General features: G+C 35.7%; 1 protein-coding gene across 1 annotated transcript; it reads left to right on the plus strand.

The window, feature by feature from the left end:
* The first annotated feature begins 72 nt into the window (after positions 1–72).
* Positions 73–17,533, plus strand: LOC125670465 (uncharacterized). Its single transcript, XM_048905653.2, has 7 exons — positions 73–258; positions 914–1,564; positions 3,917–3,982; positions 4,608–4,634; positions 4,821–4,886; positions 11,162–11,337; positions 13,157–17,533. The coding sequence occupies exons 1-7, from the start codon at positions 180–182 to the stop codon at positions 13,262–13,264; spliced, it is 1,173 nt and encodes a 390-aa protein (XP_048761610.2). The 5' UTR covers positions 73–179; the 3' UTR covers positions 13,265–17,533.
* Positions 17,534–18,142: the final 609 nt, after the last annotated feature.

Genomic DNA, 18,142 nt, shown 5'->3' on the forward strand with positions numbered 1-18,142 from the left:
AATTTCAATGCCAATCAATTAATTTCTATCTATTATCTAACTCATTCTTAAGCAAATTTAATGTATCCATTCAAAGTACGAGTTAACAGAAAATGGTCGTCTGAGGAGACTCACTTTCATTTCAGATCGGAGATGATAAATGATGATTTTGAAGAGTTGAAATCCCTGCAGTTGTTAAAATGGCACAATTAATATCTCACGTATTTTGTTTGTTATTAGTACTGGAGGTTTGTAAACCAGCGCTTACTGACAAAAAAGGTAAAAATATTTCTAGGGTACGCAGCATCAGCTAGTTGCACCAAGTGTCACGTCATGCCCAAGTCGCGTGCATTTGCAGTTGTACTGCATATTAAACTACTAGGCCCTGTGAATTGTTTTTCTTTGCACTTTATGTATTGCGATACAAGGGAAGCCCACCCAATTGCGCTATTGTGTAGCAGCTTTAAAGGCTGTTTCATGTGCATTTTCCCATTCCAATTCCAGGGTGTCTTTTTCTCACTACGGAGTTGAACTCATGCTTGAGTGTTGGGTAAACTCCATCTCGGTTGAAAACAGAAGGCTTTATAAACGGTTGGGATAAATCTGAACATATTTACATATATATTATAAAATTTAGACTAGCTATAGTTTAGCGTTGCAGTAGTTGGGAGCCGGGCATGGTGGCTAAACTGGTATTAAATGCTTCCAATGTTGGTTGTTTGTGACTTATCACATTTCTCAAACACTTGACATATTGGATAACAATTTACCCCTACCACAATTTGCATTGTGTCAATTTCGGAACTTTCACAGAATGTTGAGTTTTCCTTAAAAATTCCTTTTAAATTACAAATTCAGCATATTCAAACTTAGAAAACGTACAGCTATTGCCCATTTTGAGATATTTTTTAATTTGATTATGAATATATTCTAGCTATTGAAGATGGAAGTGCTGTTTTATCTGAGGTAAAGAAGACTGTACCCAAACATCTGAAAACTGAATCCAAAGCAAAAGAACTCTTGCAGAAGATGCAAACAAATCCTAGTAGAGATGATCCAGTTTCTCTTAATAAGGATTCGAAGTTGAACGCAGCTACACCAGAGCAAGCAAGTCAACAATTTACAAGGCAACTCCCAAAGTTCATTACAAGAGTAGTACTTTCCCAGAATTCGTCTAGAACAAACAATCTGAACAAATATAGAACTGCATCTCCAGAAAAATCGCTACCTATTGTGGAAGGCATTTTAAAGGTACAGGCAGGTGCGTTAATACCGGGTGTAAAGACCACAGAATCTGAGAGAAAAGGGAACTATACAGTTGTCAAGGATATTGAGCGAGATAGAAATAGCAGTGATGCAATTCAAGCTGCAGCATCAGAACTATCAAAACTTTCAACAGTTTCCACAAAGGAAAATAAGAAAACTACTCCAGTTGTGAAGAAAGTTGCTGATGTTGTTAAGAATGTAGGTCGGACACCTGGACCTTTGCTGCTTGACCCGGAAGACAAGACAGCAGAGGACGACCTGTTTGGGGATGAAAATATGCAGTCAAAGGATGGTGATGATCAGCACCATGATGATTATGGTAAAACGATATTCCTTGGTTTGGGGGGGGGGGGGGTAATCTTACTACGTTGATTGTTCATTTCATTCAGTATTGACATGTATACTAGGAAAAGCTGAAGATATATCCCAAGTAGCTGTATAATTAATGCAGGGTTTATCCAGCTTTTAGATGCTACTACCCAATTTATATTTAAGGGGAATTTTTGAGAACAGTTAGGGTTGCAGTTGTGAGCTATCAGGGGAGGGTTGGGGGCATCATCAGATTATGATATCTTTAACAACAGGCATATAAATTGATCCATTACTCATTATTATGATATATTATCTATATTGTAAGACTTTGACAATTATAGAAAATGACTTGGAATATACAAAATATATTTTTGTGCAAATTTGTGTAGTTTTTACAATTGAAGGGACATTTTTACCTGTGAAAGGGGAAATATTCTGACATTTGTTGTCATAGAGGGTAAGGTACCATTTACTGGTAGTAAAAAGAACCTAGATAAATCCTTGTAGTGTTAATTGAAGTTTTGTTTTCCCGCTCTTGAAATTGACATTAATTTGGTTAAAGACCGAGGAAATAAGCACCGCCTTCAAATTTACCTGGCCTTTGAACCCTTGTCAATCAGGAGAAATTGAGCTTCACATTGGATACAAGAAATTGATGGACATTTAGTTACTAGTCTTTGTGTATACCTTATCTATCTTATCAGGCAATCGAGGCGCCCGTGCAATCTTTTGATGCTTACCGTAATCCAACTGGAGAGGGAATTTTCATGTAGAGAAAGTCATACAATAATAGTAGTAAATTTTGCATACAATTACATCAATTATAATAGAATATAGTAGGTTTGCTTAGGAATGGGTATGATTGATAATAATTATTATGTATTGTTAGAATATAATTTACACGGACCTCGATTTTATGCTAAACAAATTAATTATGTATAACATTAATATTTATTAATTATATTATAAAATTGTACGTTAAAATTTTGTTTACACTCATTTAAAAATTTATAAGCGTAATTTTCCCTCGAAACATGGCGACAAACGTGTATGTAACTGCAATCTTATTAAAATTAGACGTTAAATCCTCTCGTATATTCACATACACATGTATGCGAATACGCGAGCGGATCTAACATTTTATTTTAATTAGATTGATGTAACTGTTGGAAGAGAAGTTAGCCGCCATAAGGGCTCTTTCTTGTATATAATGGTTGGAATTAGGATCCAGAGGAAGAACAAATTCTTCGTCTGGACCAGTTATCAAAGGAACTGTCGGAAAATCCGAATGTCCTGACTGTTTTTGTAGGCCATGCGTTATGACTACCATGAATTTTTCAATCTTACAAAAACGTACAGGTAATGCAGGTAACACTGATAACACCCCGTGTATTTGGGACGGTATATACAAGCAAGGGTTTCCTCAGGCTTTGGGCTTCACACCTGCCTTAAATTAGCTCCGCCCCTTACTTAACTTACCTGAGAAAAACCGACCGGTTGAAAACCTTGGTCTTTAAATAATCATGCATCTTGAATTTAATTTGTTTGAAAATTACATAATACATCTGTATATCATTAAGATGTGTTTATATTTGTAGAGCATTGAAGAGGAAGATAGTTTTTACGTAATACATCATTAAAATGTGTTTATATTTGTAGAGTGAGAGTAAGAATGTTTTTACGTGTTTGTATTTGTAGAGCGAAAGTAAGATTGTTTTTACATGTTTGCATGAATTTGTAGAGCGAGAGTAAGATTGTTTTTGTGTATCGGGGTAATACATCATTAAGATGTGTTTGTAATTATATTTCAGTGTTCGAAATTTAGTTTAAAACTTGGTATAGACCACGAGTCTATGCCAAAACAAGATGACATAGACCTCATCGAATTGGCATAGACTGCAACATTGGAAAAAACCCACCAAAAAAAACCCATTTTTATTTACTTCTAATATATTTAGAAAGCATATTTTTTCCATTTCTATGATATCCTCCTTTCCTCATAACGTTTATCAGACATCGACTGACCATGCAGGGTCCTTTGGCACTAGACCTTTGGGATAACTTTATTGCTTTAAATCTAGAAAATTGGCATAGACAATTTGGTCTATCTCAGTTACAACTGGCATAGACCAGTGTGATTTGACATTGACTCGGTCTATCGGTCTATGGTTAATTTCGAACACTGATATTTGTAGAGGGAGAGTAAGATTGTTTTAAATAATACATCATTAAAATGTGTTTATATTTGTAAAGAGAGAGGAAGATTGTTTTTACATAATAGTAATACATCATTAAGATGTGTTTATAATTATATTTGCAGAGCGAGGGGAAGATTGTTTTTACGTATTTATATTTGTAGAGCGAGAGGAAGATGACTGGTACCAGGGTACAGATATTCTGGACAGTAAGGACAATTCAGATGAAGGTAAAGATTAAATATCATCAGGCAATAAAATGCACAAACTCTACACAGGTGTGGCTAGTTGCAATGAATGAAAGTCCGGGGAACTTGAGATTTCTTTTCATTTGTCTGTATTTCATTGTATCCATATAGCAAGGGTAATTGGACTACTACAGAGTAATTACTACAAGTGATTACTTAAAAGTTGTAATACTAAATCAGAGTTTGGTGAAAATGCCTTGCGATTTCTTCAAAAACTCTCCTGGGGTCATTGCAACTTTCATGAATTACAATGAGAGCGAATTCTGTCACAATCCAACACAGAACATATAGACAGGAATGAAGTTAATCTTGTCACCCTTCAATAGATAATAAAAACATAAGTTAATCTTGTCACACTTCAATAGATAGTAAAAACATAAGTTAATCTTGTCGCCCTTCAATAGATAATAAAAACATGCATTTAAAATGCAGACTAGTTAAATAAATGGATACATTTTTATCAAATACATGTATAACAAAACTTGTCTTATTATAAGTCTGTTATAAGATTTGTCTTCAATAGTGAATTCATGCGAAATTTCCAATGCAGCATTAATATCTGTACTGAGCAAGTAAATATACATTTGTGTGTAATGTTTAATTTTAGACAAGGATGACTGGGACTTTTGGAATGGTAAGTCTGTAGAGACATTTTTGTAATATTTCTCTTCTTATATAATCAAAATAATTGATAATGAAAACATGTACAGGAAGCAAACATTACAGTGGAAACCCCATTGTTACATATGTATTAAATAATTCTCATTTACCTACTGATTACATTTTGCAGTTCTGATGTCTGTAGGTGCTATCTTTGCAGATCATCATGAGATTGTAACAAAGAAAGACGTCAATGTGGCAGACAAATTTGGAGACTTCTGGGATGGTAAGCATATTGTGATTTTTAGGGGATTTGTCCAAAAAATGTATCAGCATTCTAAGCCAACTTTAAAGTTTAGAGAACATTTTGTGCTTTGGAAGTTATTATTTACTAGTTCAGGGTGCAAAAAAAGTACTTGTCCGCATGTCCTGTACAAATTAGTGCCATTGTTTACTCATCCCTGGTGATGAGCAAAATTTTCTGTAACTTCTGAATTTACTACTATTTTGAAAATATTTTGCATATTTGTTTTTTACAATGTTTCGAATGAAATCTACTTTGTCTATGATACCAGAATACAGAGTATCTGCCTCAGTCATAGTATGTCTGCGATGTTTATGTAATACACAAACCCCATATCTGAATAAGTATTTTAAACATTTTCATTATGTTAAACTTTTAAAGCAAAGAAAACAGAGAATTGGTTGATTTTATGGGTCCTTACAATCATCCAAAGAGTTATTAAGGTACATGTAGCTCCCTACACCAAGGCTTGTACTCTTAATGACACTATGTCACACGATGGTGATTTAAATGTTTTGTGAAATTACATGTATATGTATTGATCGATTTATTTGTTGATCATCAGTAGTTAAAGCATTGGGCTGGTGAACTGCAGATCTCAAGTTCAAATCACACCATAGTCTATTGTTCATACATCAATGTAATGAAATAAATATTTATGCTCCCCTTCATTGAAGAGGGGCATATTGCCTTGCACCTGTCAGTCGGTCGGTATGTATGTTGGTCAGTTGGTAGACCACATGTTGTCCACTCAATATCTTGAGAACCATTCACTTGATTTTAATTATATTTCATACATGGGTTGGTTATGTGTAGAAGAGAAACCCTATGGATTTTCAGGTCAAAAGGTCAAAGGTGAAGGGTCAATCCACTATAAACATAGGAAGATATTGTTTGCCCATTATCTTGAGAACACTTTTTTGACAGACATCAAACTTGGTACATTGTAAGGAGTAGATGACCCCTATTGATTTTAAGGTCACATAGTCAAAGGTCAAGGGTCAATCTTGAGATAGGAATATATTGTCTGCTCAATATCTTGAGAACCATTTGCTTGAAAGACATCAAACTTGAAACACTGGTACATCCCAAGTCAGGGTTCGAAATTAACTCATGTCCGTAAGTCCGAGACTAGTAAAAAACGTGTCGGACTAGTGAACTCTCTAGAGCACTAGTCCGTACGGACTAGTGAAAATCCGGAAATCAATCTTGAATATGGTAAAGATTTTTAGCAAGATTTGTCCGAGTCTCTTAGATGTTTGAACTTATGGTCGATTAATTACCTGCATGGTTAAGTGTTTGCGTGACTATGACATCCTGAGCTTCCAAACACATGGAGTGCATTCGGGACCGCCGTTCTTCGAACGTGCACAAATTGTCAAATTCCTGCCGATTCCGAACGCCGAGTACACATCACGAGAACGTATTCTAGGTGCAAGAATTGCAAGTAGTGTGGTCTGAGAACATGCATGTTTGTGCGCACATGTTCTCATCATTCGCGACTCTAACACAGTAGTTCATAACACTATAGCTCATGACTTGGTCAATCGAGTGAATTTTATTGACTTTATTGATAAAATTTCAAACTCCTGTGGCTCTAAGATCTGAGCACCAAAACAACAGGAATGTCGATCTCGAGCGCACTTATGGATGTTTATAATAGGATTAACTCGGAGGTTAATATTGTATGCTTCTGAAGATCTTGAATGCGAAATAAAATATGGTGGTCTCTTTCTTCTGTAGGTGTCAGAAATTAATTTGATTGCAACTGTGATGTGTTTGGTTTCATTAAATACTGTTGAATAAAATTAAGATCATTTAATATGATGTACTGGACGGACTAGTGAAATGCTGTGCGGACTAGTGAACATCAACAGTGACTAGTCCGTACGGACTAGTGCTTGAAAAAGTTAATTTCGAACCCTGCTGAAGTAGTACATGACCTCTATTGATATTGAGGTCATGTGGTCAAAGGTCAAGAGTTAAACTGAACTAGGAGGATATTGTCTGCTCAATATTTTGAGAACCCTTTGCTTGAAAGACATCAAACTTGGTACACTGGTACATCTTAAGGAGTAGATGACCTCTATTGATTTTGGGTTCACATGGTCAAGGGTCGAACTGAACACAGCAATATATTATTTCCTATATTTTGAGAATCATTTCCTTGATTGACACCTAACTTGGTATACTGGTACATCCTAAGGAGTAGATGACCCCTATTGATTTTTAGGTCACATGGTCAGAAGCCAAGGAAGGATCGATCCACTCTGGACATAGGAAGATTTTGTCCACTCAATATCCTGAATTGTTTTGACACTTCTATCAATTAAATGATTCATATGTTTAACCCTTTTCAATTTTGCACCACGGGGAGGGGGGGGGGGGGGGGGGTTGCATATATGTTTTACAAACATTTCATGTTTAGGCTTAAAATAAAAATTTATTTGTTTGATGTACTCCGACCGACCCGTGAAATTTGTCCCGACCCAATCGTTTTTTCCACACTTCGAAATTTTTATTTTTTTTCTTTCTTTTTGCTCCCTGGAAAGTAGACATTCTTCGAATTAGTTTAAAAAGTTGATGCCCTTTTTTAATGCCCCCCTTTGAAAAAGAGGGGGCATATTGGTTTGCAACTGTCGGTCGGTTGGTCTGTAGACCATGTGTTGTCCACTCAATATCTTTCGACCCCTTTGCTTGATAACAACCAAACTTGGTACAGGGGTTGCCCCTGGAGAGTAGATGATCATTATTGATTTTCAGGTCACATGGTCAAAGGTCAAGGTCAAACTGCTGGTCTTTACCCCATGTGGTAGACTATGTGTTGTCCACTCAATAACTTTTGACCCCTATGCATGATAACTACCAAACTTGGTACAAGGGTTGCCCTTGGAGAGTAGATGATCCCTATTGGCCTTCAGGTCACATGGTCAAAGGTCAAGGTCAAACCTCTGGTCTTAAGCCCATGTGTTGTCTGCTCAGTATCTTTTGACCCCTTTGCTTGATAATAGCCAAAATTGATACAGAGGCTTTCCTTAGAGAGTAGATGATCCCTATGGATTTTCAGGTCACGTGGTCAAAGGTCAAGTTCAAACTGCTGGTCTTAACCCCATGTGGTAGACCATGAGTTGTCCGCTCAATATCTTGAGAACCATTCACTTGATTGTAATGTTATTTCATATGTGGGTTGGTTATAAAAAGAAGAGGACCCCTATTGTTTTTCAGGTGAAAAGGTTAAAGGTCAAGGGTCAATCTACTCTGGACATAGGAATATACTGTCCGCTCAATGTCTTGAGAACCCTTTGCTTGACAGACATCAGACTTGGGACACTGGTACATCATCAGGAAAAGATGACATCTATTGATTTTGAGGTCACATGGTCAAAGGTCAAGGGTCAAACTGGACATAGGAATATATTGACCACTGAATGTCTCAAGAATCCTTTGCTTGACAGACATCAAACTTGGTACACTGGTATATCTTTAGAAGAAGATGACCCATATTGATTTTGATGTCACATGGTCAAAGGTCAAGGGTCAAACTGGACATAGGAATATACTGTCTGGTCAATATCTTGAGAACCCTTTGCTTGACTGACATTGAACTTGGTACACTGGTACATCTTCAGGAAAGATGACCCCTAATGATTTTGAGGTCAAGGGTCAAGGGTCAAACTGGACATAGGAATATACTGTCCAATCAATATCTTGAGAACCCTTTGCTTGACAGACTTCAAACTTGGTACACTGGTACATCTTCAGGAGTTGATGACCCCTATTGAATTTGAGGTCACATGGTCAAAAGTCAAGGGTCAAATCGGACATAGGAATATACTGTCCCTTCAATATCTTGAGAACCCTTTGGTTGACAGACATCAAACTTGGTACACTGGTACATCATCAGGAGAAAATGACTACTAATGAATTTGAGGTCACATGGTCAAAGGTCAAGGGTCAAACTGGACATAGGAATATACTGTCCCTTCAATATCTTGAGAACCCTTTGCTTGACAGACATCAAACTTGGTACACTGGTACATCTTCAGGAGTTGATGACCCCTATTGATTTTTAGGTCACATGGTCAATCCACTCTTGACATAGGAAGATATTGTCTGCTCAATATTTTGAATTGATGATACTACTCTCAATTAAATGATGTTTGTGTGTATAACCCTTTTCAATTTTGCACCATGGGGGGGGGGGGGGGGGGGGGGGGGGGGGGGCATATGTGTTTTACAAACATCTCTTGTTTTTGGACTAGTTGTTTTACAGAATTTTTGTTGCACTGTATCAAAATGTTCTTTGGGCGTCTTTCGGTTCTACTTTCACTTTGATGATGACCATTTGTTAATCCGGGAACTTTTCAAACAATTTTCTATATGAACAATCAAATATACCGCATCCCTGCTCCAAATTACCACGTTATCTACCAACAAGATAGAGCAAGAAGCTACGAACTCCCCCGTCAAGGTCTGATCGTATTTGTGTACAAAAGTTTGAAAGCCATGTTACTTAAATCAAAAATCATGTGAGATAGCGTACCAAAATTATGGCGGACCACAAGTCTGCGTTCAAGTTGATGGTCTATATATATTTCTGAAAAATCACGCATAAAATTTCGATATGGGATTATTTAACTTTGCTCTTAAACTGAGACACACAAATGGAACATGATCGTCACAACAAATTGAACGATGCGGGGAAGTCGGCATTAAAATTATATTGGGCAATATTAAAACTGATTGTAAATTGCCGTCATCATGTAATTCACTTGGATATTCATTAAAGTGTTCAAGTTTGTTCAAATGAAGGGCCATGCCCCCTTCATCTTTAAAAATCTTCACATTGTATGTGGTACTTGATTCCATATCTCTTAATCTGATATAATATTTAAACATGTTTTCATAACATAAGTAGTAGAGTGGATAAGAACCCAATTCAGCATTGACTGCTAAATTTGATGCTTTTCTATGTACACCTAGAATATCTTTGAGAAAATGATTTTGTGTTTTTTGTGCTCACTAAAATTTGCGGTCATCCTCGCCCCCTTTCAAGGCATTTCTTAAATGACTTTACTTTGCTATTAGCTCAATGTAACAGGGTTTCCTTGACATGATCAATATTCAAAATATCAGAGGGCCTCCATCTTTGCTTGCCAAGGGTTTTTGGTCCACTTCACTCTCCATTGCTGGCCAAGGATTTTCGAATCACTCCATAGGGAGTGGAATGGACTGAAAACCCTTGGCTAGAGAAGATGGAAGGTCTCATGATGATCCATGATTATTAGCCGAGTTGCAACGAAGTTGAACTCGGCTATTGGTTTGGTGATGCGGGCGGGCGGGCGGTTGGGCGTCAACAATTGGTTTCTGGATGATAACTCGAAAAGTTTACAATCTAATCAAATGAAACTTTGAGATATTGTTGGGTACCAGGTAAGGAAGACCCCTATTGATTTTGGAGAAAAACTGTTTAAGGTCAAGGTCACAGTGACCGAAAATAGAATGAAAATTTCAGAAAAATTTGGTTTCCGGATGATAACTCAGAAAGTTTAAATCCGAATCAAATGAAACTTTGATATATTGTTGGGTACCAGGTAAGGAAGACCCCTATTGATTTTGGAGGAAAAAAGTGAAGGTCACAGTGACCGAATATAGAATGAAAATTTCAGAAATATTTGGTTTCCAGATGATAACTCAGAAAGTTTAAATCCGAATCAAATGATACTTAAAGATATTGTTATGTACCAGGTAAGGAAGACCCCTATTGATTTTGGAGAAAATGGGTCAAAGGTCAAGGTCACAGTGACCGAAAATAGATTTAGAATTCCAAAAAATAATTAGTTTTCAGAGAATAACTTGAATTTTTTTTAATTTGAATCAAATGAAACTTGGTTATATTGTTGGATACCAGCAAAGCAAGGCCCTATTGATTTTGGAGAAAAAAGGTCAAAGGTCAAGGTCACAGTGACCAAAAATAGATTGAAAACTTCAGACAAATATGGTTTCTGGACAGTAACTTGAAAAGTTTAAAACTGAAATTAGTTCTTCACAATTATAAATATGCCACATCATTCCTGACTTTACAATGTATCCCATGCAACTCGGCTTATGCACCCCTGGGTGCATATATTGATTTTTTTTTATTAAAATACTAAACAATTTATGTAATCCAAATAATTTTCTGTGAAATTTGAAAAAAAAAATATGCACTTGTTTTGATTTTCGTATTTAGAGCAGAAAATGTTCTCGTTTTGTAGAGGAGAGCTATGCTCATGGTGTGTACTTGAAAGAGAAGATTGTTACATCCCCCGTGGTGCGTAATCATCGAAGGAAGCTGAGGACCGATGTCAGTATGATGACCCTATACAGCTGGATGTTGTTCATCTCCATGGCAATGCTGGTGTTGTATGTCTTTTACAAACAGAAGAATGTGGTAAGTTTCTGTGACTCTCCTTTGGATGTTCACAGGATACCAGAGAATAGTTTTTTTAGGGGGAGTATAATGAACATTTTTCAAAACTCCATTTTTCATGTTTTCTTTTATTTTGATGTAATTTGATTTCAGAAATAAAGTATTTTATTGCATATTATTGGTAACATGATTCAGTGTTTACCATATGGAAAGGAAAATGGTAGAAAAATGTGTATCTGTTGATCAAATATTAAAAAATCCAGGATATATATATTTATCGTTGCAATCATGGGCAAAATATACATGCATCATTCCTCACCTTTTCTGTCAGTAGTTCAAGGTTAAAAAAATTTCTTGCATCTTATGTAGATTTTGGTAAGAAGTGTGGTTGAGAATAAATTGCTTATGGGGTTTAAAAAGTTGTCCTTCTTGATTACACTTTCTTGAATATGCCCATATCAAGTTTTTCAATGAGAGTCTCTCATTTTCTGTGTTTCTTTATCTGTTGTTTACACAGATTACAGATGCAACCTGGGTTTATCTGCAATGAACTCATGTTCTTTCCATGGGGAGGCTATACATCCACTTCACACCTGGGGAAATAGGGGATAAGCACAGACTTAATGGCTAGGAATAACACACAGGGGCTAAGCCCGTTTTGGGCCCAAAACTCTGTGATACCATAAATATAGATGGTATATTTATGGTATCACAGAGTTCGGGCCCTAAACGGGCTTAGCCCCTGTGGAATAACACATTGTCATAATGGCCGACTTCCTTCTGAAACATGATCAGCAATACATTTATATGCCTTTTAAATCTAATTGTCTACCTGGGTAGTTCAGTAGGTTAATGTGTCGACTGCTGATCTGTAGGTCATGGGTTCGAGTCAAGCAAGGATCTTTATTTAAGATTTTGTACTGAAACTGCATTTTTAACTAATTCAAGTATATTTGAAAGTTTTCATTTTCAAAATATTATTATACATATTCTCAACTTTCCATATCAGATTTCTCAGGTGTGTTAATACTATTCATTCTCAATTTAATTGGAAAAGATTTATTACATATATAAGGTTTCATATAACATGAAACTTTAAAAAGTTTGATTTAGTCATGTTATATTTATACCCCCCCGCAACAAGTTGTGGGGGGTGGTGGTATACTGGAATCGGGTTGTCCGTCTGTCTGTCCGTCTGTAGACGCAATGGTTTCCGGGCTCTAAAGCATTATCCTTTCCACCTACAGTCACCATATCATACATATGGACTACCCATGGGATGAAGATGTTCCCTATCGATTTTGGGGTCAAAAGGTCAAAGGTCAAGCGCACTGGACATCGAAGTAGCAATATGGTTTCCGGGCTCTAAAGTGTTATCCTTTCCACCTACAGTCACCATATCATACATATGGACTACCCATGGGATGAAGATGTTCCCTATCGATTTTGGGGTCAAAAGGTCAAAGGTCAAGCGCACTGGACATTGAAGTAGCAATATGGTTTCCGGGCTCTAAAGCGTTATCCTTTCCACCTACAGTCACCATATCATACATATGGACTACCCATGGGATGAAGATGTTCCCTATCGATTTTGGGGTCAAAAGGTCAAAGGTCACGTGCACTGGATATCGAAGTAGCAATATGGTTCGGTTTGTCATGCCATTTGTTTTTTACACTCAGAAAAGAGGTAGTTTATACCTATTACCAACACCCTTTGAGAGATTGGGGTAAGCGGGGGGTATTCTTAGTGAGCATTGATCACAGTACCACTTGTTGTTTCAGTCAACAAGTGTTTTGTGGTATAAAAATAAGAGGCAAATTGAATTTTTTGTTCACTTAGTTCAAACCCTATTGGTCGTATCTGAATCATCGTACAGACGAGAGACGGTTGTCATCTGAAGAACCATCCGAGGAGAGGAGGGCCTTTATTAACCACGCCTACTCCTAGAACCCAGTTTCCACTGTACAGCACGGGAAATCTCCAGTAGTTTAGAGGGTTTATTATGAATAATCTCATCAGTCGCCAGTTTTGTGTGATGTTGTTATTATGTATTCACTTGTTTCCTGACGGTGAAATGACTTGGTTGTTTTTCTTTTAGTAGTTTAACCAATTAGCAAATGTTGCCACTATTTAACACAACAATTAAGCTTTTTAATGGTTTACTTTTGTAAGTCCCATTTTTTATTCATATTTTTCATAGTGTTGGGGTATGTTTTGTATGTTAATTTTAAGTCGGTGCTGTTTTCTGTTCTTCATTTTTATTCTTTTGATCAGACATATTTTTGTCTCAGGTTTTTTTTTTTTTTTTTTTTTTTATATTTCTCCCATGATTTGCATGATCTTTTATTATAGACACAGGAAGACGTTCACCGAAATTAGTTAACAAAAGTCAGTGTCGAATTGGTGCTTATAAATGGGGTGTTCATTAATGCATTCAAATTATACTTATTCTGTTGATCAGAATATGCAGTGAGAAAAATTTACTGCATATGTGCATACACAAACAATTTTCATTGGAATTTCCAATGTGAATATGAACATACTCTATAAATTGGAGTTTTGAAACAATGGTCAGCTTGAATTTTGTCAGTATTATTGAAGAATGAGAAAAAATATTATCTTTTTAGCAATAATGGACATTACAACGAATACATTTTGATTTGAAAAATGTGTATTGGCGTTAATGTCTTCCAATACAGTTTGTTTCCCTGACTTGTAGCACTATACATGTACTTATATTCATGTGCCACAATATTTTTTTGCGAAAGTTTGTTTTTATTTTGTCTGTGTCATATATAATACATGTAATATACTTGGACTTCAAGAATATTTGGCACATAATTGATATTCTTAGGTTCTGCAAGAGTCACTTCACATGTCCAATTTTGTAGGTAAATTGTTATATATATTTCACAAATGTATGTTGTATTACTATGGTAACCAAGATGTCAGTAGACAAATGTTGGTTGTCAAGAGTTTGTTGTTACGAGTAATGAATAAAAATGAAATAGTTTTGTTTTTTAAAAAGGGTGAATTTCCCAACATACGAATGCTGGACAACTCGCCCCCAAGACAACTCGCCCTCAAGACAACTCGCCCCCTCTTAGGACAACTCGCCCTCTCTCAGGACAACTCGCCCCCTTCTCTTGAGGCAACTCGCCCCCAATATTATATATAAATATATTATCACTTTTTATTTTGTGTGTGTGTGTGTTATTTACACTTTTAACCCTATAAAGATACGTCTTTTTATTTCATGGTAAATTCTAATAGAATTTTACACAGATTTGATATTGCATTTCAGAAAAAGTTATATTTTTCATAAATCAATTGGCAAGGAAAATTATATTTGCTGATCTTTAGGTAATTGATTAAATGTCTCCAATACTGAGAAAATTTTGGGGTTTTTTGGGGGAGGGGGGGGGGAGGTGTGAGTGTTTGTTTTTTTGTTTTTGTTTTTTTTTATCGATATAGTATACATAAGTGTAAAGGTGAAGCATGAATGTTCTGATACATGTAATTATCTTTTAATGCGTTTCTCAACTAATTCCCGTTGAAAAATAATAAAATTCCCATTTTAGAAATTTTATAACAGCTTTGCTTTACTGATTCTTTTTACGCGGGGTGATTCTTTTTACACGGCGATTTCAAAGTGCAAAGAACTCTGTTGATGAGTACCTCATAACGTTTGAAGTAAATTTATAACAGCTTGGGGGAAATCAAACAAATTATTAAAAATGAAATCAAGCAATTAGATTTAACAACAGACGCAGATTATTGATAATTATACTACGTCAGCTGTAGACCAAGCTAATACTCTCCCTATACCAAACGCTAAATTGTTTCCAGCTGAAATTATATATTTTACATGTAAATAAAAGTGATGATGAATTTACTGAACCCAAACAATGGATTTTTACTAAAAAAAATTTCGTCTTGCATAAAAAGACACGAAGTTTGGTGTTTATGTGAACACGTCTTATTGTCTGTGATGTATATACTATCTACATGTATAAGAAATTCATTAAATTTATTGAGACCAAAAATAATAATTGTAAACATGTATGATATGAAGGAGCGAGATATCTCAAGAGAGGGGGCAAGTTGTCCCAAAGAGGGGGCGAGTTGTCCCGATGAGGGGGCGAGTTGTCCTGAAAAATGAAAAAAAAAAAAGTTTGTAACTTTTCCCTTCATGAACACCCATAATACTTTAATTACCAATTTTATACAAAATTATGATATGAAGACTAGAAATCTCTCGAAGAAAATACATATAAAAACCACTTTGATTGTCAAAATTCTCTCTCACTCAAACACACACATCAGAAACATACAAATAAAAATTCTAGATTCTGAACCATTGAGATACAGTCTTGACAGAGGCTTATAGTTTGACAAGAAGTTGGCCATATTTAGTTAAGCCCAGGTTTGTTTTTTGCACGTATCCCCTATACAACCTGATCTTGCCACAAGAGTTGCATATATATCATAGAATTCAGCAATGTATTGATAATACAAGAAAAAATTTATCAACAGAAAATGACACGTCATCATATAACACAGGACAAACATGAACATAAAGAACGTAGGACTTTAGAAAACTATTCATCTTTAGAAGTAGTTTGACAGAATTTAATACTGTGAGAAAAATGGTAAATTTGCATTCATTTGACTTTTTATACACCAGTCTTTAGACGGGAAGTATTATGGTACAGCGATGTCTGTCCGTTCAGGGTTTTCTGTTTCTAATTTCATTTCTCTGTCACATATCAAGCTGAAACTGGCTATGGAGCTTCTTTGTTGATCTTGTTTGTTTCAGTTTAGATCCATTTCGACCTATCCTGCAGGAGTTTTGCCCCTTTATTTGAAAATTATTGTTATGAGGAGGGTACATAAATTGTCCGGCTAACTCCTCCCACAATTTTCAAGGGAGGACCATCTTGTTTTACAAAGTGTTTATATAGTATTGAAGATGTGCATGTGGCAAGGATTTTGATTTCCTTCAATTTTTGAGAAAATTACAAGTTATTGAACTTTGTCAGTTTTGAGGAATTATTACATAAAGAGTACATGATTCGGCCGTTTTCCCTTCCACAGTTTTCAAGTGAGGACCTTCTTATTTAACAGAGTATTTGTATGGGTATGGAAGATGTGCATGTGGCAAGGACTTTGATTTTCTTAATTTTTGAGAAAATTACAGGTTGTTGAACTAGTCAGTTTTGAGGAAATATTGCATAGAATGTACATGATTTGTCTTTTATTTTTTCCATCAGATTCTACAATTTTCAAGTGAGGACCTTCTTATTTCACACAGAATATTTGTATAGGTATGGAAGATGTGCATGTGGCAAGGATTTTGATTTTCTTAAATTTTTAAGAAAATTACAGGTTGAACTAGTCCTTTTTTTAAGGAAATATTCATATTATGTAAAGAAAATATGTCACAGCCTGATGATGGCTGATACTACCTGAAGCAAAAGTTCTACAAATTATGGCTTAAGAAAAACACCCTATGTAAACATTTTCATGGGCGTATTATGTACTGTTTGCAGTACTCTTGTTCCAGATTATTTGGTGATTATAAAATCTTAGATTGAAATTAATATCTTTTTTTTCTTTACTGTTTTTATATATGATTTATCTATTGTTTTGTTATCATTTAGTATATATATATTGTGAATTCTTGACAGTTAAGGTATCATACTGGTAATTGTCCAATCAAAATGAACTTAGTCAATTGTAGTTCCATATATTTAAAGAAATATTTTTTTTCCTTGCGCGATTTTTCTCATTTCCTCTTCTTTTCTCTTAATTTTTGTACCCCTGATTAGGAAATTTTGTAGAAATAATCAAGTGTATACAAAGGAACTATTTGCTGTTGGTAGCTGAGGCTACTTCCTGAGGTGCACTCTGGCTGTTTACACACATGTGAAAAACACGTGGATTTGAGGGTAGTCTTGTTTGCGGGTAATTTTTTTTCGAAAATGCCGCGTAGGGTGTTGTTTTTCTGGTGTCGAGAGACGAGATAGGTAACATAGAACGTGTCTGACTGCGTTATTCGGCATCAATTTTGTAAACTGATTTTTAATGATTTTTCCCCCTCTATAGTAATATATAGTGAAAATAATTACCGGTGTGATACCTTGAAGATCTCTTGATGACATTGTTGGACAATGATATGTTTATTGAATAATTACATAAACTATTTAGATGGCATCATGTTCTGAATATTGTGTTTACTAAGTCTCTGCTAGTGCAAAAGTCCATTTTCAGTTTATTAACAGAATATCACATCAACATATTTTTTACGGTAGCTGATGTGAACTTTTCCGGTCAAAAGTTGTCTGTCTGCAGCGTCATCGGTGTTATAAACTTTTTACAGTTTAATCTTCTTCAGAATCTACAGAACCATTGAGCCAATTTCAATCACACTTGGCACATAGTATCCTTGGGTTAAGGAGATTCAAGTTTTTAGTTCACCTAAGTAAACTCAGGTGACCTATTGCAATTGGTTATCGTTGTCTGTCGTGCATTAACAATTGAACATTTTTAACTTCTTCTTAATAACTTCCATTCCAATTGTTTTCAAATTTGGTATGAAGCATCATTGGGACAAGGGGAACATAATTGTAAATTTCAGGACTCTGGGGCCCAAGGGGCAAGGCAAAAACTGCCTAAGATTGACCAATTTAAAAAAAAATCTTCAGTGTAAGAAAAACTATATGCATAGTGATGTAGAGCAGGAAGGCCTCTACCAAAACTGTCAATTTCATGATCCACGGGGTAGGGGTTCTGACCCCAGGGCGGGGCCAAACTTGGTATATA

This window comes from Ostrea edulis, chromosome 4 (genome assembly GCF_947568905.1).
Source record: "Ostrea edulis chromosome 4, xbOstEdul1.1, whole genome shotgun sequence".
Taxonomy (NCBI): Eukaryota; Metazoa; Mollusca; class Bivalvia; order Ostreida; family Ostreidae; genus Ostrea; species Ostrea edulis.

Bases quoted from the DNA above. Each gene is read 5' to 3' on its own strand.
- LOC125670465 (XM_048905653.2), top strand. From the start codon at position 180: ATGGCACAATTAATATCTCACGTATTTTGTTTGTTATTAGTACTGGAG. The intron at 259-913 runs GTAAAAATATTT...AATATATTCTAG, and splicing joins AGCGCTTACTGACAAAAAAG to CTATTGAAGATGGAAGTGCT. The intron at 1,565-3,916 runs GTAAAACGATAT...TTATATTTGTAG, and splicing joins TCAGCACCATGATGATTATG to AGCGAGAGGAAGATGACTGG.